The 25,215-nt window shown below is 52.1% G+C and overlaps 1 protein-coding gene across 6 annotated transcripts; it reads left to right on the plus strand.

Moving 5' to 3' along the window:
- The first annotated feature begins 1,721 nt into the window (after nt 1-1,721).
- Nucleotides 1,722-25,215, plus strand: UPP1 (uridine phosphorylase 1). 6 transcript variants are annotated; one of them, XM_019801965.2, is made up of 10 exons: nt 2,125-2,819; nt 2,921-2,989; nt 8,076-8,148; nt 13,265-13,329; nt 18,363-18,480; nt 21,543-21,701; nt 22,090-22,204; nt 23,767-23,976; nt 24,180-24,326; nt 24,895-25,215. In XM_019801965.2, the coding sequence occupies exons 4-10, from the start codon at nt 13,286-13,288 to the stop codon at nt 25,050-25,052; spliced, it is 951 nt and encodes a 316-aa protein (XP_019657524.1). In that variant the 5' UTR covers nt 2,125-2,819; nt 2,921-2,989; nt 8,076-8,148; nt 13,265-13,285; the 3' UTR covers nt 25,053-25,215. The 6 variants fall into 6 exon arrangements, with proteins under 6 accessions (XP_002921481.1, XP_034521195.1, XP_019657524.1 ...); XM_034665297.1 differs by lacking the exon at nt 2,921-2,989 and adding an exon at nt 7,189-7,276; XM_002921435.4 differs by lacking the exons at nt 2,125-2,819; nt 2,921-2,989 and adding an exon at nt 1,722-2,009.

Consider the following 25,215-nt stretch of genomic DNA (forward strand, 5'->3'; position numbering starts at 1 on the left):
TCTCATGATTCCTGGGTGGAGGGGGGAAGAACAGCTGTGTGGGGTAAGGGTTCAGAGCAAAAGCAGTCAGGTGGGAGGGTGTGTGGAACACTGAGAGCACGCAGAGCTGTGTGACAGCAGAGGGGCAGGCGACAGCGTGGGTACACGGTTACTGTCTGCATCTGGGGTCTCAGGCTGGAGAGTTCCCGGAGGTCCTGGCTTTCCTGCTGAGGAGGCCCCTTTCGGAGACAACTGTATCTGGCAGCAGCACCTGGACGGGTAAGGTCCCAGAGGGCAGGAACGAGCTGCTGGCATCCAGGGCCACTTAGACACGTTCTGCTGGGGGCGTCTGAGAATACCGTGCGTGACACAGAGGTGCATGTCTGCAGATGCTCTCCTTCTCCGTTCTTCCTCATTGACAATCCAAACGACGGCTGTGCCCCGTGACCGTCTTTCATGGCCTGCTGGCTGTCTGAAAATCACTGTTCTCCGCTCTTGGAGGTTTCTGCCCACTGAGTGCTCTAGAATGCAGGAGAGCCCTGAGATGGGAAGGGAGGGGTGGCTGGCACTCGGACTTGGGGTGTGGGGCCAAGCAGTGAAGAAGCCTCAGCTAACAGCTCTCCAAGCCTCTCAGCTCCTTCTGGGAGAATTCGAATAGTGTGAAATTAGTCCTTGGTCCCGGTGACCCGGAGAGGAGTGGGCGTCCCTTATTCTTCAGGGGCCCCTGTGGCGTGACTTGCTTGTGTGTGAGGCCACTCAGAGCACTTGTATGCAGAAGTCCCAGGCCCCTGGGGCTGGCCTGGCCGAGGTGAGGCCTCGCCTGTGTGTCCTTGGCCTCTCCGTGGGGAGCAGCGGGGCCTGGAGGGTGGCCGACTGGTGGGCGGGGCTTTCAGGTGTGGTTTAGAAATGGCCCCAGTTTCCTTTCCAGTCTGTCTCATTCACGAGGTGTTACCTTGACAAATATGTCTTCGGTATTCGATTTGCCCTTTCATGGGTGCCTCTTGGAAATGGAAGCTAAAGTCCATTAGTCTGCCCGAGGTCATCGGGCCCCTGGTGGGCACTACTCCAGAGATGCTCACGCGCCGAGCTCCCGGGTGCGGGATGGCGGTCCAGGGCACCTGCCCTGCTGCTCTGGTCAGCCTGCAGTGTTGGCTGCTGCCAGGCCCTGCAGTCTCAGCTGGCGACTGACTGAATGAGTCATTTCCCTGCCTGAGCCAGCATCTCCTGGTTTTCCCCAGTTACTAGCGAGCTCCGGGTACCCAGAAGGTCCCAGAAAAAAAAAACACCCCGGATAAGGGGCTGGAGAGATCAAGGGACCGGGGCAGACATGGCCCAGCCCCCTTTCCCTGACATCAGCCCTGCTGCCCCTCCCGGGGCTGCTTCCGCCTGTTCTCTCCAGCGGCTCTGGAGCTGGAGGTGGGGCTACTCCGGACAGACGTGGGCTCCTCCACCGCAGTCCCTCAAAACCACCTGCTGCATCTTGTCTAGTCCAGTAGGAAGAGAGAAGATTTCCTCTCGCCCTGGCAACAGCCTGCGGCCCGTGCCTGCAGCCAATGGGAGGCCACCTCCGCCTCCAGCTCCCTCACCCGCAACCAATGAGAGGCCACCTCCAGCTCATTTTTCCTCCAATGAACGTTCGTTCAAAGGCACTCCTCCCAACTCCCCCCTTCCTCTGGAAGAGGGTACTCTCTCCCCTGTGCTCGGGGTTTGCCTATGGTGTGCAGAATCGGCTTGCCACAATGGCAGCTTGTCTGCCCTTTCCAGAATAAGCCATCTGCCGCTCGCTGGGTAACCTCTGCTGTTTACTTTTTAAAGTTGACGAGAGGTTTCCTGCGCGGTGGAGCGGCTTAATGAGTAACAGGGATGTTCCTGGTGGCGCACCACCCACCCGCCCTAGGAGGGAAGAACTTTGGGCGGAGTTGGGGGTAGCCTTCCCGGAACGGGGCGGAGAGGGGGCAGCGGCAGGGCGGTGACCCGGACTCAGCGCGCAGACCCAGATCCGAAATAGACCCTGCCGGTCCCTTGCTCAGGTGAGTGGTCCACGCTGGGGTTCCGCTTTCCGGAGCCGTGCTTTCGTGTCACCTGCTGGGGAGGTGACTCAGCCATTGGCTGGGAAGGATGTGCGGGGAGAAGAGCGAGCGGGGAGGGGAATATACGGAGAGGAGAGGGCTCACGGGGTGCGCGGGGAGATTGAACAGGATGCTCGAGGAGGATGAACAGGGCGCGCGAGGAGGACGAGCAGGGTGCGGGGAGGATGAACAGGGGGCAGGGAGAGATAGGGAGAAGGTGCAAGGAGAGGAGTATACGGTGAAGGCGTGCGGGGAAGGTGCCCCGGGAGCAGCGCGCGCGGGGAGGATGCGCAGTTGCGCGATGAGGGGAGTACACGGAGAGGGCGCGCAAGGAGCATAAGATGGGCGCGCGTGGGGCCGAGTGAGAGGTTGGGGGGGAGCAGGTTTCAGGGAGCGCAGTCCACGGAGAGGGCGGCGGGGATGGTGCGCCGGGAGCAGGGCGCGCAGGGAGGATGAGTAGGGTGCTCGGGGGATGTGCCATCCCGGAGGATGCTGGGAGGGCGCTCAGACGGTGCGTGGGGAGAATGTTCTGGGAGAGGGGTTGGGGGGTGCATTTGGGCGCAGGGTGCACAGGGAGAGCGCTCAGAGGGCGCGGGGGTGCGGGGAGAAGGATGTGCTTCCTGACCCCGCCACAGCCGCCTCGCTCCGGGACCCCGGCCGCCGCAGAGCGCAGCCGGTGTGACCGCCAGTGGTGGTGGGCAGAGTGGGGACTGGCTTCTCCGCAGCCCAAACCAGAGAACGCCTAGAACTCCTCCCTTTCCTTTGGGGGTGGTAAGTAAAGTTACTTTTTGGAGGATGATTTTTACTCTTGAAAAACAAAATTCCACTGAGTAGGTTTGAGGATCCATTGGCTTTATTTGGTCACTTACCAGTGCAGCAGCATCCCATCCAACAAGCAGAAAGGAGCAGCTGGGAGCTGTACAAACGAAAGACTTTTACAGGTAGAAGTGGGAGGGGGAGGGAGGGGGCCTGAGGGTGAGGGGATAGGGACCTGACCTGACCGGACTAGACAAAAGTTACTGTAAAAGGAAAGGATTGCTAAGGCAAGGTCATCTTCCTTTGGGGGAAGGGCGGGAGTCTCTCACTCTTGTGACCAGGTGATCGCAGGTGGACTGGTTGAAGGTCAAACCTCTGAGAGGCTAATGGGTTAGAACTGTCAGAATTTCAGAAAGAACAGAAATAAAGGCACTGATTTCACCAGGGTAGTAATTAGTACAAGTTTATCATGGGCGCGCCGCTAAGAGACAGTTTGCAAACAGGGGGCGCTCAAACTAGAACATGAACCCGGGCTTCAAGGTACATAGGGTTTTAAAGCAGCGGGAAGGCAGCCACTGTTCTTCACAGGGCTTGGCTACCATGTTAGAATCTTCTTCAATGGTAGGGAATTGGTACCCTGTTACCTCATACCCATCACCGGGAAACTGTTATGTTTCACTCTCCATTTCCAGAGGCATAAGGAAGAAGTGGCTGGGGTCAAGTTAGTCTTGCAAAAGAAACTTCCTATGACTAACCTTTTCTTCTGCTCAGATTTTTTTTTAAGGCTGGTCTCCGATTTGGTTTTAAGGGTATTAAGTCTCGGTTTGCTGTCCTGGGACAAGTGAGTCCATTTTGGGACTCTTTTCTTTTTTTATTTATTTTCTTTTCCTTCTCCCTTTCTCTTTCTTTCCTTTTTTCTTTCTCTCTCTCTCTCTTTCTTTCCTTTCCCTTTCTTTCTCTCTCCTTCTTTCCTTCCCCCATCTTTCCTCCCTTCCTCCCTCCCGCCTTTCTTCCTTCCTTCCTTTTTCTTTTTTTTTTTTTTTTTTTTTTAAAGATTTTATTTATTTATTTGACAGAGATAGAGACAGGCAGCGAGAGAGGGAACACAAGCAGGGGGAGTGGGAGAGGAAGAAGCAGGCTCATAGCAGAAGAGCCTGATGTGGGGCTCGATCCCACAACGCTGGGATCACGCCCTGAGCCGAAGGCAGACGCTTAACCGCTGTGCCACCCAGGCGCCCCCTTCCTTCCTTTTTCTTTTCTTTTCTTTTTTCTTTTCTCTTTTCTTTTCTTTTCTTTCTTTCCCTTTCCTTTCCTTTCTTCTTTCCTTTTCTTTTCTTTTCTTTTCTTTTCTTTTCCTTTCCTTTCCTTTCCTTTCCTTTCCTTTCCTTTCCTTTCCTTTCCTTCCCTTCCCTTCCCTTCCCTTCCCTTCCCTTCCTCTTTTCTACTCTTCTCTTTTCTTCTCTTCTTTCTCTTTCCCTTTCTTTCCCTTTCTTTCCCAAACCTTGACAGCCCCAGTGGGTGAAAGAAAGTGTCCATTGAACCAACATTGAACAAGTGTTACAGTATGAATACTGACATCTGTTAGTCCAGCAAGTGTAAAGAGAAACCACAGTCAAAAATTATAGGGCAGAGATAGAACTGGCATGGGGCATGGGTCCTTTTACATGGAAGCGCCCACAGAGGGGCCATCGCACAGCCTTAGAGGCTGTCCACAGGTCTGTCTCCCTTCCAGGTTAGGGCTTGGCCAGGTGACTGGCTTGTCCAGATGACTCAAGGCTGCTGGTGGCAGCCTTCCTGGCCAGCTTGGAACTGGCCGCCCATGCCAGAGCTCAGCCCTGCACCAGGCTGCTCCCCTCAATGGGGAGTGACCTAGAAATACAAAAATCCGGAGCTGGGCTACTTTGAAGGCCACTGAGGCAGTCTTCAGGCTGCAGTGTCCCCCCCCCCCAGTCCTCCCTCCCTCTATGCTTCCTTGTGCCATTGTCTGCCCTCCACCCTGTCTAGCCCTGCCCTGCCCCACCCCTCTGGCCCATTGCCCCCTCCTAAATCTAGAGATTTTTGGTTCCTTTCATGGGTTCTGAGCTTGGCTTTTGAAGGATTAGTGATTTTGGAGGAACTGAGTGAAGTCTAAATCTTAAACTCTTGAAGTTTTCACACCGTGCCCCGCCCTTCCCGGCTGCAATCCTGTGTCCCACCTTTCTCTGAGTCAGGCCTCCTGCCTGCCGCAAACTCCCTTAGGCTCAGCCAATCTGCCCTTTTCCTCCCCGTTTTGGAGGCCAGATTTCTTTCTAGCTCTTTCCGCATAAGCTTCATGATCCCACAAATCACATTGTTAGCTGCAGGGCTTTCCACGCTGGTGGGCACTGCAGTAACATTTTAGTTATAAATAATAATAACTCAGCTTTTTACATGGGCCTTTGTCCAAGAGGACTTTGTTATCTTTGCTGATCATAAAATAAATACAAACTCATTGTTAAGAAAACAAAACTTGGGGCGCCTGGCTGGCTCCGTCCGTGGAGAGTGTGACTCTTGATCTCGGGGCCCTGCGTTCAAGCCCCATGTTGGGTATAGAGATTGCTTAAATAAATAAAGCTTAATAAAAAGAAAGCCACAACTATAAAACCGGAAGTGAAACTTGCAACTTTTCTGAGTCCCTAAAGATAAGCATTGATCGTTTTCCTCCCTCTCTTTCTCCCCCCACACACAGACAGACATTCACACGCATTTCTTTTGAACTGTGTTCGTTTGAGAAAGTTTTGTAGGGGCACCCGGGTGGTTCAGTTGGTGAAGCGACTGCCTTTGGCTCAGGTCATGATCCCAGTGTCCTGGGACTGAGCCCATGTCTGGCTCCCTGCTCAAGGGGGAGTCTGCTTCTCCCTCTGCCCCTCCCCCTCCACCTGCTCTCTCTCTCTCTCTCAAATAGTCTTAAAAAAAAAAAGTTTTATAAACATTTATATACCACTGAGTAGCCCACCTATCTGATTTTTAGTTTAATAGGTTAAAACGAAAACCCCAAGAACACCAACATCAACTGCGGGGTTTTTGTTTTTACAAGTTGAATCAGGCAACAGGTGAGTGGGCTCCTCCCCAGAGAGCCCAAGAGCCAGAACCAAGCCCGATTTCTCTGCGAGGCTGAACCTCCGGGGCAGGAATTTAGGGACACCCTCCGATTGTGTAGAGAAGCACATGAGGTCCTGGGGAGGTGAGAGGAGACTTCTCTTCAGGAAGTGGATGTAGCCTTCCCTGGGTGTGAAGTTGGAGGCCCATAGTGCAATGTTAGAAGGAATGCTGCCTCAAACAGCCCCCGGCTTGGCCTCCTCCTTGGGTGCCGGGCCCACCCGGGGCCCACCTGGGTCCCAACACCCGAGCTGTTGGCTGTGCTGTGGAAGAGCTGTCTGGTCTCCATGGAAACTCCATCCCTCAGGACAAAGGGACACCAGGTGTCATCCGTCATCCAGTGCCGGTGATGCAGTGACAGGACGTTGCCCTGGTCACCCCCTTGCTCCCTTGATGCCCCTCTCATGTCCTGGGCTCCCCTCAATTGTGGGTTCTGGGAATTTGCCTTTGACCCCAAATCCCCACCTGCCCTGTTTTCCCCTAGGGAGCCCTATCTCTCACTTTTCAAACCCACTTCATGAAGACACCTCAAGCTTTATTTCCCCCATGGGGTGATGCCCACAGCCACCTTGTGCTAAACCATGGCGTCTTGAATGAAACAGTCCGCCTTAGCCCCATGCCTAGGGGATGACACTGTGTCGTTCCCTATCAGCTCGGCTAGACACAGCATCCCTGCCAGCCTTCTCCTAATACCACCTTCTAGTTACTCCTTAAGATTTCATCCCGGGGATGCAGAGCATATCCCACTTTTCTGTTCTTAGCACATCTCTGCCCAGGCTGTGCGTCCCTCCAGCTGTGCTGGAATCACGTGTTGGGGAGAAAAACTTCTATCCTCTTACGTGTTGTTCTTGGGGGCTGCAAATTAAAATGAGAAAAGACGGAATAGCAAGAGAAAAGGTGGGTTTTTATTGACGTCTCTACAAAGGGAGTTAACAAAACTGTGGCTCCAGGAGATGGTTAGAATTTGGGGGCTTATTTACCATTTTAATAGGGCACGAGGGGCACAGAGGGACACTTCTGGGGGAACAAATGACTTCTGGGGCAGTACAGAAAGGGCACTTAGGGAAACAAAGGACTTTGGAAAGGTAAATGATTTCTTAGGAAAATAGATAGGAGAGTGACAGTGTCTATTTGGATTTTTCTCAGAGAAGAGATTACAGTTGCTGCCTAGGAGATAATTCTTAACAACTGAGTTCTTTTAAGAGGCTCTACCTGTAGGCAGACAAGGGATTTCAGGAGCTCAAATCTCTGTCATTCTCTACCTCAGCCTTCCAGAGGCCCCCGGTCACTTCCAGATAGTGCTCAGAGTGAATGGACACAGTGCCTGAGCACTTGGCCTTTGACCTTTCCCCAAGGTCAGTGACTGATGCAGGCCATGCTTAGCGCTTCCCAGCATCTTACAGAGAGTTAATGCCTTTTCTAGTTATGTCAGTAAATAGATGAAGCTTTCCCCCAGAGAGCTAAATGCAGCTCGTAAGCACATCCATGCACCTTGCTTTGCACTAGCAGCCTCGTTCGTGGGGGGTGAGGAGGGAGAAGGCCGGCCCGAGCCTCTCATGGATGGGCAGTGCAGAGTGGGCTAAATCAGGGACCATGTTTTGCAAGTTGGCGTCTCTGGGCCATGCGGGAGACAGAAGTGGAATGGGCACTGGGGTTCGTTCTGAGATGCCCAGACTGGAAGTCCCATTTTATACCATCAAGCACGTATTGTTAGGAAATGCATTATTGGCATTATCTGTGGAAGAGAAAATGTCCGGGGTGTGCAAAAATTTTAAATCAGCCAAAAGTTGAAACAGCCGTCATCAGAAATCTGCCCCAAATACCGATGACCTTTCTTGGCTAAATTGCACCGGGGGGTTGTTTGGAAATCCCCATCAGCCCTTTCTCACTGAGCACCCAGCTGGACGCTGGGTGGCAGTGGATCCTGCAAGCAGGGGCTCCTCCTCCTTTTCTACACTAAACCCCACTGGCCAAACTCTGGCTTCAATGTGAACAGGACTGCACCACTGATTACCCCTAGTTCCTGATCCCTTTGAAGGTTGGAAAAACATAACGTGGCTTCGTTCATTTTCTGCCAACTGGGAAACTTCTTTGGGATGCAAACGCAGCACCACGTCCCTCAATAGCTATCACCTCTTTGCTTCTCATCACCAGGGGCTTCTTGTCCAAGAGCGAACACCTGCTCCCCACCACTGCCTGTTCACCTGTGGCCACTGGAAGAGTCTAGGTGAGTAGGCAGCTGCCCAAGAGGATGGATGGGCTCCTGGTTTCCGCCTCTGCGTCTCCCGAGAAGTGAGACACCTCCTTTACCTCCTCCTGGCTTCGACCTTTCTGTGGGCAGCGGGGGCGATGGTAGAACGTATCCTTTGGAGAGTGAAATGCATCTCTGGTCCTTATGCCGGGACTGGCCATGCAAACCTGCCCACAGAGCCACTCTGCCTGCCAGCATCCCCCGTGAGTTAGCAGGGACCTTTCCAATCAGAGCATTGCAAAAGTCTGTGGTTTTCTCTGCTCCCAGTTGGTTTGATCTTTTACTGAGTGCAGGGTGGGGGCATGAAGAGGGGTCAGTTTTGGGGAGGCTCACAGGCTGAAAGGGGTGTCTGCGAGCATGAAGGATGCCAAGGGAAGCAGGCTGGGTGGGCTCAGGAAGCGCTGAGGGGCAGCGCAGGGCAGGGACTGGGTGGGGAGATGGTTTTTCTGGTTCAGAGGCAAGAAAAGGGATCAGGTGTGCACAGCAGCACTTTCTAGGCAAGGCCAGACAGGATGCTTTCTCTGCGGCTTGGTTTCCTTTTTTGGATTCTGTCTGCTGTCCCCTGGGAAGGCACGTCTAACTCTTCCTCTTTTGAGCTCTCTGCCAGCCCACCGGCTCCCGCAGAGGAAAAATTAGCATCCTGGAGGGTCCTGATTGTTTGGGGGAAGGGGGTCACTGTGAGCGCTACTGCTGTCCCTGAGGAATACTGCCTGCCTGCCAGCTGTGGCCCTGGGGACGCAGCTGTGAGACCCCAAGCTTCTGGGGATCTCCATGGAGAAGTGAGAGCCCCCAAGGGGGAGGGCAGGAGGGGCGGACCCAGCGGGCAGCCTGGGGCCAGTCCCTGCAGGGGCTGCTGGGGTTGCATTTCCTGGAAACCAGACTTGGGCAGAAGCCCAGCTGTCTGTGTGGATTTGTTTGATGGGTGCTGTGCTTGCATGCCTGGATTTAGGACCTAGGATTCTGATCACCTATGACAATTTGGACGCGTGTGTGGGTTTCCTACTGCTAATTCTGCGACGACCCAATGCAACTTGCTTGGGACACCATCTACCCAGAGACAGAGTCAGACCCACAGGTCGAGGGTCAGTCCCCCAGCACCACTCCCTCCCCCATACCAGCCCCAAGTCCAGGTTTGTCCTTTTTTAGTAAAGTTTATATGGACTGGGCCAAGCCATGAGAGACAACTTTGGAATCCAATGTCCACCAGCCCAAGAAAGCCTCCTAACTGGTGTTTGGTTTTTGGTTTGGGGAAATTCGGGCTACCTTTGAGTCAGCCTGGATCCACATCAAGTCCTCCTTCAGAGATCAGGTGCCATAAATATCGAACCTGACTTGGTGCAAATTGCAACTTTTCGTTGGAGACTATAGGTCTCTTTCAGGCCAAAAGTTTTGATGGGGGATGCTACCTTCCTGTGAAGAGGTCTGAGAAGGGAGCAGAAGAGCAATCATTGTAACCAAGTGACCAAGTGGAGCCTGCAGAAAACTCTGTGTCATGCAAATCAGCCTTTGAAGGCCCCTTTGTGTCACCCTGGGGCATGACTGCCCAGCCTTCCTGCTGTTCTTCCCACGTGAAGGCAGAAAGACCCTGGCTGTCCTTCTGGACTGGAATACTAACCCTGCACCCCACAGGCCAATTACTGTGGACACTTTGCTGTCAGTGGGAATGGGTACCAGTAGCACATGGGAGTTAGAAACAACAGGGGCCGGAGGGGTGACAGTGTTACTGACTGCATCAGAGGTCACAGACAGAGCTCCGTCCCCGGCCATCGGGTTTCCTCCCAGATAAAGTAGGGATGTGACAGGGACTAGTACAGGGGATCACGAGGCCCTGAGCCTCGAAATTCTCCACCATGGGCTTGATGCCCCAAAGGGCTTCTTTATTTAGAGGGCATCGATTAATTCTAGGGAGAGGTTTTGAGGGATCTACCTGAATCTTGTTGCCAGGTGCACTGTGGATTTTACCGTATCATTTGAGAATTGTGCCCAGAAAGAGGGTGGTAGCCGATCCAATAAGACTAAATGATCGGTGTCCCCAGACTCGGCTATGGTCCTGCCAGGGACAGAGCAAACAAAAGACATCAGAGGGTCATTGAATTCCCCTGGTTGGCTATTCTGATCGCTACTGTCAGATTCCAGAATGATCTTCCCTTTGGGAAGAAAGGAATTCTGGCATGATACTTCTCTACAGATCTCAACTCAGTAAATGGGTAGGGAAAAGAGTACCTTTCAAAGGGAATAGGTTCAGAGGTGGGAACCTGTTGAGGTTGGTTGGAGACCCCCACTATTTGAACCATTTTGGGCCCTGAGGGGCTGCTTTGCAGCTGTGGGGCTGGGCACTGAGAGTATAGGTCCTGTGTAATGGAGGACAGAGATCCATTCTGAATCGGGAGAGTGGTTTCCCTGAGTTGATTAAGAGGGAGGTCTGGCAGAGCCCAACACTGGGAATGAGAAGGCGCCAGAAGAGCGTAAATCTGTAAGAGTCCTTTATCCAATGTCCTGGTTCCCGGCGGGAACAGCAGAAACTAGGCTTTTTGCTTGGGGGCCTTGATGGAGTTGAACGTTGGAAATTTTAGTGGTCTTTCCTTTAGTGGTCTTTCCTGTAGGTCTTTCCAGTGAGAGTGCAAGCAAGCTGGTTTGCCAGGGTAATTGAAACTGGGGGACCTAGTTTCCCATTCCATCCTGGGCTTTTTAATGAAAAGGAAAAGATCCTAAATCAGCCTGGTAATGAACAGAAAATTAAAAGGAAGACCAGAATATTCGTTAAAGTCAGTTTGGAGTTGATTGTAATAATCGGGAACAGATTCATCAGGCTTTTGCGTGCAAGCCTGAATTTTGTTCTAGTCAACCAGCTTCGGAAAAGCCATTCTAAGTGTTTGGTGGAGATTTCCAGCGAGTGTTCGAGCATCTTGCCAAAATTCAGGGGTCTCTTTCTCCAAATCCTGCCCAGGATGTTCCCATTGGGCTGGTTTCATCCCGTGCTTGGGCTGGCCCTCTGCCACAAGCCTGTGGCCCAACTGCTATGAATCCCAGAAACCAGGCTGGTAAGTTTGAGTAACTCTCTTAAATTCTTCAGCAAACCCATGGAACCCGTGGGGGTCCTCAGTCACTTAGGGGAACCTCCTTGCCTCTGGCTCTAAGTTCAGCCTTAGTCCAGGGAACTTAGGAACCCGGGGGTCTATTTAGATCCTCAGAAGACTTAACTTTGAAGGAGTGAGGTTTTAATAGGTTCAGGAGAAGAGGGAACGGAGGGAGCGTCAGAGGAAAAGAAGGTTTGACTTAAGGATGACAAGGCCAGGCTGAAGATAGGACCCATGGCGCCAGGGCCTGAGCGCAAGATGGTGGCCTCGCCTCTATGGACGGAGAAATGGGGGAGGGGAAGAGGCCTCAGAAGCCCCCCCCTTTTTCCTTTTTATTTGTTATTTTTTTTTGAAAGATTTTATTTATTTATTTGAGGGGCGCTTGGGTGGCTCAGATGGTTACTTAGGCATCTGCCTTTGGCTCAGGTCATGATCCCAGGGTCCTGGGATTGGGCCCCACATCAGGCTCCTTGCTCGATGGGGTGTCTGCTTCTCCCTCTCCTTCTGCTGCTCCCTCTGCTTGTGCTCTCTCCCTCTCTCTGTCAGATAAATAAATAAAATCTTAAAAAAAAAGATTTTAGTTATTTATTTGACAGACAGAGTGGGGAGAGGAGCAGAGGGAGAGAGACAAGCAGACTCCAGGCTGAGTGCAGAGCCCGACCCCGGGGCTCGATCTCGTGACCCTGAGATCATGACCTGAGCCGAAATCAAGAGTTGGTTGCTTAATCGACTGAGCCCCGCAGGTGCCCTTCTTTTCTCCTTTTTAATTGTCTGCCTCATTTAGTTTGCAAACTGTATTTTGGAGAGAGGCAATTTTGGATTCCTGATAGCCCTTAGAAGCTTCAAAATACCAGTTGTAGAAGGAATCCCGTTTAGTTTTGTCAATTTTAGGACCATGGTTGTCCAATTCAGTTTTGAGAAAATTAAGTTTGGGGAGATGGAAAGTTCCCCATAATGGCCATTGGAAATGTAGGTCTAAATTACTTCTTGTTAAGCCTGTCTATTTATTTATAAATGCACATGCAGAAGGACCATCGTTTTTAAACATAAAACTGGCCATGGTCCCAGTAGTGGGGGGAAGGAGGACACCCCTCAAAGCATTTTGACAACTAGGATCCCATTTCTTTGAGGTTTTTGGGGAACAGTCTGGTTCCAGAAGGAATCAGACCAAAGGCCACACAGTTTCTGGAAGGACGGCCTAGTCCCAAACAGAACTCAAACCGAAGACCAGCGCGTTCCATCAGACACAGTCCGAATCAGACTGAATGAAAGAGAATTCTAATTCAGGACACAGCGGGTCTGGGAGACCAAGGAGAGGCGATTACTAAGGAGGAAAGGGGTCCGTTGGGAGGCTGTTAGGGACTAAAGCCCATCGGAATAAGCTGGGGGTTGGAAGTGTTGTGGCTTCTCATTTTCTCTGGGTCCAGAATTTGCTAAAAATGGTCAGTGATAATGGTTATCGATCCCTTTCTCCAAAAAGGGTCTTTGGGGAGCTACCTTGGTGGGCTCTAGTGTTTTGGTCTGTGGCTGGTGAGCTGGCAGGTTGAGAACCTATCCTGGCTGCACGGGGCAAACTCCACTCTCGGGCTTGATGACCCCTGGGTCACTGGGTTAACCTGATTTCTGTTTCCTGTCCCCATGGCAGGACATGGGCTTTATTAACTGAGTTCACCTGCTGGGCGCCTGGGTGGCTCAGTTGGTGAAGCATCTGCCTTCCGCTCAGGTTATGATCTCAGTGTCCCGGGATCGAGCCCCATATCGGGCTCCCTGCTCAGCGGGGACTCTGCTTCTCCCTCTGCCTCTCCCGCTCTCCCTGGTCATGCTCTCTCTCTTACATATATAAATAAAAACAATAAAATGAAATGAAACGTCTCTCCCAGATCCTGAAGATGTATTGCTAAGTACTTTCCGCTTGGCGCTGACCCGTTCCAGTCGAGTTCTGCCAAATAAACTCGTGAGATTTGGTATATGCCCGACTTAATTCTTAAATAATATTCTGTGTTGTTTTCTCCTAGCGTCCTGCCCCTGCTGAAAGAATGGCTTCCTCAGGGCTCCAAACAAAGAAGGGTGACAGTCACAGGTGAGGCTCCAGCCAACCTCACGCTGGGTTGGATTTGGGGGTTTATCGTGATTCCTTCGTGACACACATTTTCCCGAGAGCCACCAACAGGAACACGCTTGAATTTTGTGATGCAGATTGGGGCCTGGCAGGATAGGGCAGGATAGGGCAGGATAGGTCCGGAGGCTCAGGACTGAGACTCTAGGAGCTCTGGTCCTCCGCCCTTGGCCCCAGGATACGTGGTCTTACCCGGGCAGGCCGCTTTTCTGCAGCACAGAATGCTGTCACCCAGCGATGTCGGGGCTCTGAATCGTAAATACTTTACGGTGCTCCGGAACTCCACTTTGTTATCCTGCTGGCCCCGCTTGTGTGCGTATTTGTGCATTGCGGGCAAAGCGAGAATTTCCTGCCTTCATCCTGATTCCTACATGGGCTTCGAATCGAACAGGATTTTGGTTTCCTCGCCCCCCCTCTCTGAGTCCCCCACCTCTGCGGGGGTTACCAGGGGTACTCTGTCCTGCTGCAGGGGATATCCCAGCCCTGCTCACCTCCTTCCTCGACAGCCCCGCGGTTGTGTGTGGCCCTCGGGGAGCCCTGGAGCTGGGATCCTCGGTTGTCTCTCAGGGGGGATGATTCTCAGGCATCCCCATGACCTCCTCGGGCCTCCCTGGGCTCTCACCTGGTGGCGATCCCACATGGACACCTGTCCTCCCCACTCCTTCCCTGGAGAATGTGAGGGCTGTTCTCACACTTCAGGCTGCCTTGGGGACAGGACTGCAGAGATAAAGTTCTAAGTGTTCTAAGGCACTGGAAGCCAACTGCCCTGTCCCGTTTCCAGGCCTCTCGGGCGCTGGTGGAGGGTGGGGTTGAAATGAGGCTGAGAAGGGAGCGCAGGGCAACGAAGGCCATGGACAGGACTCAGCTGGAGTGTCCCTGCCCTGCCCCGTGCTTGGTGACGACCCTGCCCTCCCTCACTGGTGTCATCGCCAGCCCCTGGCTTCTCACCACCCTCCCTCCCAGCTGAGAGGCCATGTGGTGTCGGGAGCTCAAAGGCTCATGGGTGCGGCTTCTTGTGACAGACAGGAATTTTTTTTTTTAATGTTTTTTTATTATCTTATGTTAGTCACCATACAGTACATCCCCGGATTCCGATGTAAAGTTCGATGATTCATTAGTTGCGTATAACACCCAGTGCGCCATGCAATACGTGCCCTCCTTACTACCCATCACCAGTCTATCCCATTCCCCCACCCCCCTCCCCACTGAAGTCTTCAGTTTGCTTCTCATAGTCCACAGTCTCTCATGTTTCATTCCCCCTTCTGATTACCCCCCTTTCTTTATCCCTTTCTTCCCCTACCGATCATCCTAGTTCTTATGTTCCATAGATGAGAGAAATCATATGATAATTGTCTTTCTCTGCTTGACTTATTTCACTTAGCATTATCTCCTCCAGTGCCGTCCATGTTGCAGCAAATGTTGAGAATTCGTTCTTTCTGATAGCTGAGTAATATTCCATTGTATATATGGACCACAGCTTCTTAATCCAGTCATCTGTTGAAGGGCATCTCGGCTCCTTCCATGATTTGGCTATTGTGGACAATGCAGCTATGAACATTGGGGTGCATATGGCCCTTCTCTTTACTACGTCTGTATCTTTGGGGTAAACACCCAGTAGTGCAATGGCTGGGTCATAGGGTAGTTCAATTTTTAACTTTTTAAGGGACCTCCACACTGTTTTCCAGAGTGGCTGTACCAACTTGCATTCCCACCAACAATGTAGGAGGGATCCCCTTTCTCCACATCCTCTCCAACAATTGTTGTTTCTTGCCTTGTCTATCTTTGCCATTCTAACTGGCGTAAGGTGGTATCTCAGTGTGGTTTTGATTTGAATTTCCCTGATGGCTAATGATTTTGAACATTTTTTCATGTGTCTGTTAGCCATTTGTATGTCATCATTGGAAAAGTGGACAGACAGGAATTTTTTAAAGTATGTATTTATTTTAGAGAAAGAAAGAGCCCGGGGGGGCGGTACACAGAGGGAGAGAGAGAAAATCCCCAGCACACTCCCCACTGAGCACGGAGCTGGGGGTGGCTTGATCCCAGGACCCTGAGATTATGACCCGAGCTGAAACCAAGGTGACCCTCCTTTTTTTTTTTTTGGAAAGATACTGATCTTTGGGGTGCCTGGGTGGCACAGCGGTTAGGCGTCTGCCTTCGGCTCAGGGCGTGATCCCAGCGTTCTGGGATCAAGCCCCACATCAGGCTCCTCCGCTGGGAGCCTGCTTCTTCCTCTCCCACTCCCCCTGCTTGTGTCCCCTCTCTCACTGGCTGTCACTCTGTCAAATAAATAAATAAAATCTTAAAAAAAAAAAAGAAAGATACTGATCTTTAAAGTGAGCCTCTAAGGTGGGGATACTGCTGGCACCCAGGTTTTGTGGTGCTTGTGAGCTTTAAATGCAGTATTACGTACCAGCTCAGAATACCTACCGAAAAGTCGAGTGCCTCCCAGGTACTACTCTGTATTATTCTTTGTGCCCAGCACAGGGCCGGGTGTGGGGCCTGTGTGGGATCCAGCTCTCCCTCCTTCCCTGCCCCAGATTCCCCGCCCTCACCTCTTCTGGTCCCCAAGCACCTGTCCCCAGCCACTGGGGCAGCTTCTAGAACCGGCCAATTGTCACTCATTTTTCATTTCCTTTACGAAGTAGGTGCTCTGGGAATATTTGTTAAATGAATAAAGTGACAAAATAAAGCCAGATAAAGTAAGTGGGAGCTGTACCTAGAGTAGAGAACCAGCTAAGGTCTTTGGTGTGTTATTTTAAAACCTTTCAAAAAGCCAGTTTGAACCTGTTCTGGTTCATTATGCTACCTGCCCTATATATATATATATATTTTTATACATACATATATTTAAAGATTTTATTTATTTATTTGACTCAGAGAGCACAAGCAGGGGGCAGGGGGAGCAGCAGGCTCCCCCGCTGAGCCGGGAGCCCCATGTGGGACTCGATCCCAGGACCCTGAGATCACTCCCTGAGCTGAAGGCAGACGCTTCACTGACGGAGCCACCCAGGCGCCCCCAATTACTATATTTTAAAACCATTGCTGTTCTGCAGAATTAGACCCATTTCCTTCTCCTTCTTTACCTGGAATCAGAGAGAGAAAAAGAGTTGTCTGTGTTGAAATATGGGGCAAAGTTGTCTCAATAACATCCTGTTTTGTCAGCTCTTGACTCTTGCCCGTCGGCCCTGACTTGGTCCCCCCTGTGCTCAGAATATCCCGAAAGAGTGTAGCAACCACCTACGGCATCGTGGCTGTCACTAGAGGAGCTTAAACACCATAAGGTGTGATGTCAGAATTTTCCTTGCCGCTGTAGGGAGTATGTGAATGGAGAGCGAGGCAGAGTGCCAGCAAAACCCCAAACCGACTCCGGGGCTGGGGCTGGGGCTGGATCTGCCCGACAGGCGGCTGTCACTGACGTCTGTGTGTCTGTCTGCCCAAGAGCAAGACAGATCCTGTCCTTCCCTGGACCTCCCTGGTGCTCGCTTCGGCAGCACGTATACTAGAATCAGGCGGTCACCAGGGTGCTCGGGCTTACAGCTGTTCTGATTACAGTTTACAGCTGTTTTCCCCACCAGATTTCCAGCACCTTGGGCCAAACAGCATCTTGAGTGACTGGGGCAGGGCTGGTGCTCAGCGCGAGTGGGAACTCATCAGGACTGACTTGATAGCAATTTACAGATGGCTTGCTCTCCGGGGAAATCACCCGTGTTGCCGCCCCCAAAGAAAAAAATACAAAAAGAGAAAAAAAGAAGAAATGAGCATTATGGCTATCCAGAGCGTCTGTTTGGTTGGGAAATACGTGTTTCCAGTTAGATTTTGAAATATTAGACATATTTCCTGAACATTCCCCCCACCCCTAGCAAAGGAAGTGGCCGCTGCCCTGGGGGCCTGAGTCACAGGAAGCATTTCCCCAGGGAGCCCTGCAAGGCAGCTGAGAGCTGAGAGCGGCTTCTCTTGGATCTTTTCTTTCTTTCCTTCTTTCTTTTTTTTTTGTACAGAGTTAGATTGAGGAGGAAACAGATCAGTGGGTTCTGGACAGAAAGTGAGAGTTGGAAGGAAAAACGAGAAGGTCCTGAGTGCCCTGACTCAGGGATCCAGGCATGTCTCTGCACCCCTGGGGCCCAACAGGCCAGGGTTTGGGGGAGCACCACTGCCCATGGGAGTCAGGCAGGCGTAGATGTCGAAGGAGGCGCATGCAAGGTTGGCAAGCTGGAGATGCAGTGTAAATAATGTTTTATGGGAACACAACCCCACTCGCTTGCATGTTGTCTGTGGTCCCTTTCACATGACAACAGCTGGCTTGAGTTGTGACAGGGCCCCTGTGAGCTGCAAAACCAAAAATATTCACTATCTGGCCTTTCATGAAAAAAGTTTGCTGACCCCTATTGTAGGCCAGTAGCGTGCTGTCCAACAGAAATACTAATGGGAGCCACACGCACTTTCAAGGTGAAAGTGGAAACCGCTGAAAAGAAAACCAAAATGGAAAGATGTCTTATCGCATCCCTCCCACTGGACATGGCACAGAAGCACTGGCCAATGCAACAAGGCAAGAAAAATTAAATACAAGATGTACAGACTGGAAAGGTTATCTCTGCAAGGGAGACCTCGAGGCAATTCTTTTTCGTGTATATCCTATGTGAATGTATTGTTTTCAAAATAAAGCCAAGGTCACGTGTCGAATGAACTTGAGCTGGGTAGCAGCTGGCTATACTCTTTCTGTGGGGTGATTTAGCATCTTGCTCTTTGTACTTTCTTGTGCTCTTCCAAGCCTTTCTGATCAGCCTCCAAACAGGGGCCCGAGGGGTGAGGAGGGGAGATGTGGAAGGAGGAGGGGGCAGAATGGAGACAGGAAAGTGGGAGCATTTGTGGTGCTGGGGTGGCCTATCTCACCCCACTGTGAGCCACACGCGTCTCGCTGACACAGAGCACTTCTGTTACGGTGGCCACTGGGCGCTGGTGCTCTATAAACCTTTCGCCTTCCTATTTCGTAATAGTGACCACCTCGTACAACCCACCAACCCAAACGTAGCAGCAATGCAAGAAGACGTCCTCTACCATTTCAGTCTCAGCACCAGCACGCATGATTTCCCCGCGATGTTCGGAGATGTGAAGGTAAAAAGAAGGGCTTTTGATCCTGGGGTTTGTCTTATCTCCACATAGATAATACGGGTAGGCTTGGTGACAGAGGAGTCAATCATCAAGTTATATCTTCACCAAGGGGCCACTTGGCTGGCATGCGATCAAGAGTGGCTGGCGTGTGGGTCTTGATCTTGGGGTCATGAGTTCAAGCCCCAGGTTGGGTGTGGACAGTACGTAAAAATAAAATCTTTAAAAGAAAAAGTTATATCTTCACCAGATTTTTGCAAATCGTTGCTTTTAAAATATGTAAAATAATGAGTGAAGGAAAACTTGTAAGTTCTGCCATACTGGTCCCTAAATCATCTCTTATAAATTCAGCGTGTAATGGGAACCATATGCAATAAATTTCCTAATGCTCCCCTGAGAGACAAGGAAAGAGGGGGTACAGAACATTGTGTACAGGCCCAAGGGATAATAAGTGAGTAATTTCATGTGTCTGTTTGTGATTTAAGGTGCATATTTATCCTTGTAATGGCTACTTTTGCTTCTAGTCCTACCCCTCCAACCCCCCTCCACCCCGAGTCCTGAGTTCCTCAGGGCTGGTCTGTCCTGGCCCAGGACTTTTGAAATGTCTGATCCCTGTGGGTACAGATGGACCAATGTTTAGATTCAAAGTCAGAACAGTCAGGGACTCAGCATCCCTTGCTGCTCCGTGGGGTCTGTCCCAGCAGCCACCGTGCTCATGTCAAACCATAAGACGACTCCCCATGTGTTCTGCTTTTATAAGAGGGGTTTAATCTGGTGACTTACAGCTAGTAGTAGTTTACGAATTGAGGCATAATTGATAGATGGTCTAATATTAGTTTCAGGCCCACAATATAGTGATTCAGCAATTCCACGCACTGCTCGGTGCTCACCAGGGTAACGTAGTCATCATCTGTGACCAAACGATGTTATTACCACCCTTTTGAGTATATTCCCTATGCTGTACCTTTCATCTCTATGACTTATTTACTTCACAAGTGAAAGTTTGTATCTCTAAATCCACTTTCTCTCTTTCACTCTTCCGCCTACCCTTTCCCCTCTGGCAACCACATGTTTGGGGGAAAGAGAGAGAGAGTGAGCACAAGCAGGGGGTGCTGGAGGGGGAGGGAGAAGCAGGCTCCCCGCTGAGCAGGGAGCCCGATGCAGGACTCCATTCCAGGACCCTGAGATCATGACCTGAGCCGAAGGCAGACACTTCACCGACTGAGCCCCCCAGGAGTCCCTGGCAACCACCAGTTTGTTCTCTGTATTTAAGAGTCTGGTTTTCTGTTTGTCTCCTTTTTCTTAGTTTTGTTTCTCAGATTCCACATGTGAGTGAAACCGTATGGTTTTGTCTTTCTCTGACTGACTTATTTCACTTAGCATTATACCCTCTAGCTCCATCCATGTTGTTGCAAATGACAAATGTCATTCTTTTTTTATGGCTGCATAATATTCCTGTGTGTGTGTGTGTGTGTGTGTGTGTGTGTGTGTGTGTGTATCACATCTTCTTTCTCCATTCATCAATCAGTGGACACTTGGATTGCTTCCATATCTTGGCTACTGTGTATAATGCTGCAATAAACATAGGGCTGCATATAACTTCTTGATTAGTGTCTCCATTTTCCTTGGGTAAATGCCCAGTAGTAGAATTACTAGACCCTATGGCATTTCTATTTTTTTTTTAAAGATTTTATTTATTTATTTGACAGACATAGAGACAGCCAGCGAGAGAGGGAACACAAGCAGGGGGAGTGGGAGAGGAAGAAGCAGGCTCATAGCGGAGGAGCCTGATGTGGGGCTCGATCCCATAAAGCTGGGATCACACCCTGAGCTGAAGGCAGACGCTTAACCTCTGTGCCACCCAGGCGCCCCTGGCATTTCTATTTTTAATTGTTTCAGGACCCTCCATACTGTTGTCCACAGTGGCTGCACCAGTTTGCGTTCCCACCAACAGTGCATGAGGGATCCCCTTTCTCCGCATCCTCGCCAACATCTGCCGTTTCTTGTGTTGTTCACTTTAGCCACTCTGACAGGTGTGAGGTGGTGTCTCATTGTGCTTTTGATTTGCAATGTCCCTGATGCTGAGTGATATGGAGTGTCGTTTCATGCGTCTGTTGGCCCTCTGGGTGTCTTCTTTGGAGAAATGTCTATTCAGGTCATTTTAAAAATCAGATTATTTGGTACTTTTGCTCTTGAGAGGTATGAGTTCTTCATATGTTTTGGGTACGAACCCGTCTCAGACATGTCGTTGCAAACATCGTCTCCCACTCAGTGGCCTTGTCGTTGTGTTGATGGCTGCCTTTGCTGTTCATTGGAGTCTGAATTTATATGCTTTCCATATGTTAGAACTTAACCTCTAATTTTTCCTAGGCTATGGAAACGCTGTTTGTCGTGTTTTGAGACGAATCATTCTTTGATCATCAAACTCCTTAAAACTGGCTTATGTACATTTCCTTCTTGGGTAAAACAAAATGAAAAATAAGCTTTTGTATGTGGCACTTTGCAGATGAAAGGTTTTCCATCTCTGAGAGCCACCCGCCCACGTGATAGCTCCCAATTCCCCAGCCCCCACTGGGCCCCTGGCTCTTGGACGGCTGGGGTGGTGTTGGTTAGAAGCCCATTTTACAGAGGGACTCAGGGCCCTGATTGCACAGCGAGGAGCCTGTATCATTTTATTCCAAAGCTAGGCCTTCCAGGACACCGACCGAGCTGTGTACACGATGGACAGAGACTGGGCAGCCATGGAACCCGGAATTAGCTCCCCAGAGAGAGCAAGGGTCTGGTTTCCTGGGTTGCGTGGGTCAGATTACACAGGGGCCTCCTGCGCGGAACTGTGATCCCATGACCCAGTCAGTGCTTCTCAAACTGGCCGAGCATCCAAATCACTCACAGAAGCACCCATAATGGGGCTCCCCAGACACGGTAGCTCTGGGCTGGGGCCAGGGACTTTCATTTCCCACAACATCTAGGTGATGCTGGTGTTGGTGGGGGGGCCCCCCTTGGAGGGACCCCTGCTATGAAGACGGTACACCGTGCCTGACTGATGGGGCTCTGTTCTCTGGCTGCAGTTCGTGTGTGTCGGGGGAAGCCCTACCCGGATGGAGGCCTTCGCCAAATACATGGCCAAGGAGCTGGGCCTTGACCACCCAGGTGCAGAGTACCCCAACATCTGCAGGGGGACCGACCGCTTCGCCATGTTCAAAGTGGGCCCTGTGCTGTCTGTCAGCGTGAGTACCTGCCCCAGCGCTGGGCTCGGACCTTGGGCTCTGCCAGCCCCTCCCCTGCCCTCTGCACCCACGGGCCGGGCTCCCTCAACACCTGTGTCCTCTGTCAGGCCGGGGGCATGGCGAGCGACTGTCCAGAGCACGCTGGGGCGCAGAGACAGTGTTCGGTTCCAGATAAAGGGAGCAGGCCGCTGCTTCCCCACGGAGCCTCTGGGGGCAGCCACCTGCTTCCCAGCTGTGAGGGCTTTGTGCAAACTTGCGCGTCTCCCAAAGTGTTCATGGTTTTAAAATTTCTGCTTGGAAGTCCTCTTCTCTGCCTGCAGTTTGACATGCGCAGAGGACGCCGGGCACCCCCGCCCTGACGTCACGCGGGCCTTTCTCCCTGTCCCAGCACGGCATAGGCATCCCCTCCACCTCGGTTATGCTGCACGAGCTCATCAAGCTGCTCTACCACGCCCACTGCTCCGACGTCACGGTCATCCGCATCGGCACGTCCGGCGGGATCGGTGAGTGCGCCGAGGGCCTCCGCTGGGGGCCCGCATCCCGCGCACGAGGACCCGGGGCCTCGCTGCCGCAGGCCCGGTGCAGGGTGGGCTCGGGTACTCAGAGCCTCTACCCAGCTTTGTGCCAGGAAGCGCATTAGCACCAGGCATGAAAAGAAGCTCGTTTTGTTACTTTTCGTCCAGCGGATTCTCCCAACCCCCACCCCCACCCCACTGCAGAAGTGGGTCACAGAAAGGTGCAGGGCCCAGCATCGCAGGGCCTCGTCCTTTCGCGGTGATGCGCTGGGACCCCCCTCTTCTGCATGCCTCTCTCCCTTCCTTCTAACCGCTTCTCTGCCTTTCTCCTGTCCTCTGCGCTTCCCTATTCCTGCAAGGATTCGAACCACTCTAGGAGAAAACCAACAGGAAAATCAAAGAGAGAGATGGAACACAAAGTTAAGTGTCCTTAAGTTGCCTAAAGGGTCCCCAGGCTGGTCCTGAGCATGGTGTTTTGTTTTATCCCAGGAAGCTGCAGAGAGAGCAAAGAGAGGACAAGAGGCAGTGAGAAAGCTGGGGCACATTTGCTAGGTAGGCTGCCGCTCTCTGACTCTGACGTTCCCGCCTGGGGGCTTGGAGCTGCCGGAGAGGGGCTTGCGGTAGCCTCCCTGCTACTGGCCGGCCCCAGCTTGAGGATGACGCTGACAGCAGAAGGGGCGTGAAGTCCCTGGGCTTGTGCAGGAATGAGAGCCGATAGTCAAGCAGGTTCAGCCCCAGGGTGGGAGCAGCTGCAGAGAGGGCCAAAACTGGAACCAGAACAGCACGGGAGAGAAAGTCCAGCTAAAAATGCAGGGGGGCATGACATGCTTTGTAAGGTTTTATGGAAACGGGCGACGTGGGGACTCTAGAACCATCCCTTGGCTTTCTCCTCCGTCCTTCCTAAATGTTTAAGAAACCCAACTTCCCATTTGGGTAAGTATCCGGAAAGGCTCATGGCCACATCCCACACAAAGTTATTAGAAGATCAAAGAATAGGAGCAGAGTGACGTCCCTACAAATGTGAAAATGCCCCAGGAAGGTAGGCCCCACGAAACACGAGAAGTGAAACGCAGTATCGCAGGGATCAAAGGAAGACGGGCTCGGCCGGGAGTCGGGAGGTGCCAGAGCTGGGTTTGGGGTGCACAGGGGTTCCTTAGACTATTCTACTTCTGTAGTTATTTGAAATCTTAAATAATGAAAAAGCACAAAGCGGGGACCAGGCAAGCACACTGTGGTCACCTGAGCGGTGGTGTGCCAGTTAAAATCAGCAAGGACTGGAGGACTCCGCACATGTAACGGAGACGGGTCCCCGGCAGTTTCATTCTCTTTGCTCTTTTCTCTTCCGTATTCTCTGCAATGCTTATGCATTACTTCTATCATCAGAAAAAAGAATTCGATGCCGAAAATGGATCCTTAGCGATTTCCTTTTAGAACATTACCGGGTGTCCCGGTATTTTGGTGTGTAGACGGGTCATTTTCCTTTCTGTGCGTGCTGGGCTGTGCCCTCCCCGTCTGCCCTGTGTGGCCATGACACCTGCTTCTCTCTTCAGGTCTGAAGCCTGGCTCTGTGGTCATCACCCGGCAGGCAGTGGATGCCTCCTTCAAGCCAGTGTTCGAGCAGGTGGTCCTAGGGAAACGGGTGGTTCAGAGGACGCACCTGGACGAGGAGCTTGCACAGGAGCTGATGCAGTGCTCTTTGGAACTGCTAGACTTCCCCACGGTCCTGGGGAACACCATGTGCACCTCCGACTTCTATGAAGGTGACAGGGAGGGGTCTCCGTCCTGCCCGGGGCTCCCATCTCTTCCGTGTTTCCGTGGTGCCTGGAGTGCTCTGCTGATGGGGGGCAGGGCCTGGAGGGATCCGAAGTATCTCTGTATCCTGGCGGGTAGCAGTGCTGGCACGCAGTGGTGCAAGTGGTGAGCACACCCAGGTCAGCGTTGGCACATCTCCACGTGTCTTTAGGGCAAGGCCGTCTGGATGGTGCTCTCTGCTCCTACACAGAGAAGGACAAGCAGAAGTACTTGCAGGCGGCCCACTCGGCCGGCGTCTGCAACATTGAGATGGAGTCTTCGGTCTTGGCTGCCATATGTGGTGCATGTAGCATCCCAGGTAGGTGAGCGTCCGGTCGCTGGGGTCCCTTGTCCGGGGCTCAGCCTCCAGGTCCTCCTCCCGCCCCCATTACCCACCACCCAGCACCTACCAGCAGCGTCTGCCTTCCAACCACCCTGCCCCAAGGCAAGTTTCTGGACGGGGTGGCATCATCCATCCCTGCACTCGGACACCTTTGACTGTCACACCGTCCAGGGCAGGGTCCTCGGTGGCCGTGCAGTGGCTTGCCCGCCACTAAGTGGGATGAGAAAGACCCACCTTGGCTCAGGTCAGGAGGCAGCTGACGCTTCCCTGAACCTGCTTTCCAAGCTCCTTAGAGTTCTGACTTGGGGTTAATCCACTCCCGAGTTCCTGGGCTCCCTTTCAGCGTCCAGCGTGGCCTTCCAGAACTCCTGGAAGCCTGACTTTCAAGGGACCTGCTTTAAACGTTCTTTTGGAAGTGAAGGCTGGGAGGAATCAGGCGAGAACAGGACAGGCCTGCGGGACAGCCGAGGGGACACCTTGTCTGTCTTGGGGAACCTGTTAGAAAGCGGGCGCTTCGCCGTGACGTGGTGTTTGCTCTCTGCAGTGGCCGTGGTGTGTGTCACTCTACTCAACCGCCTGGAAGGGGACCAGGTCAGCAGCCCCCACGAGGTGCTGGTCGAGTACCAGCAGCGGCCACAGCGCCTGGTGAGCCACTTCATCAAGAAGCGCCTCGCGGCCGCCCGAAACCCCCCAAATCTCTGAAGATGTGCGGGTACAATCACTGCAATTCAAGTCACCGTCAGGCGCCTGGATGACCTCGGTTCTGGAGAACACACATGACTCTTGAGATCTCCAGGTCCTGAGTTCGAGCCCCACCTTGGGCATAGAGATTACTTAATAAATAAACAAACTTTTTAAAAAATCA

This window comes from Ailuropoda melanoleuca, chromosome 1 (genome assembly GCF_002007445.2).
Source record: "Ailuropoda melanoleuca isolate Jingjing chromosome 1, ASM200744v2, whole genome shotgun sequence".
Taxonomy (NCBI): Eukaryota; Metazoa; Chordata; class Mammalia; order Carnivora; family Ursidae; genus Ailuropoda; species Ailuropoda melanoleuca.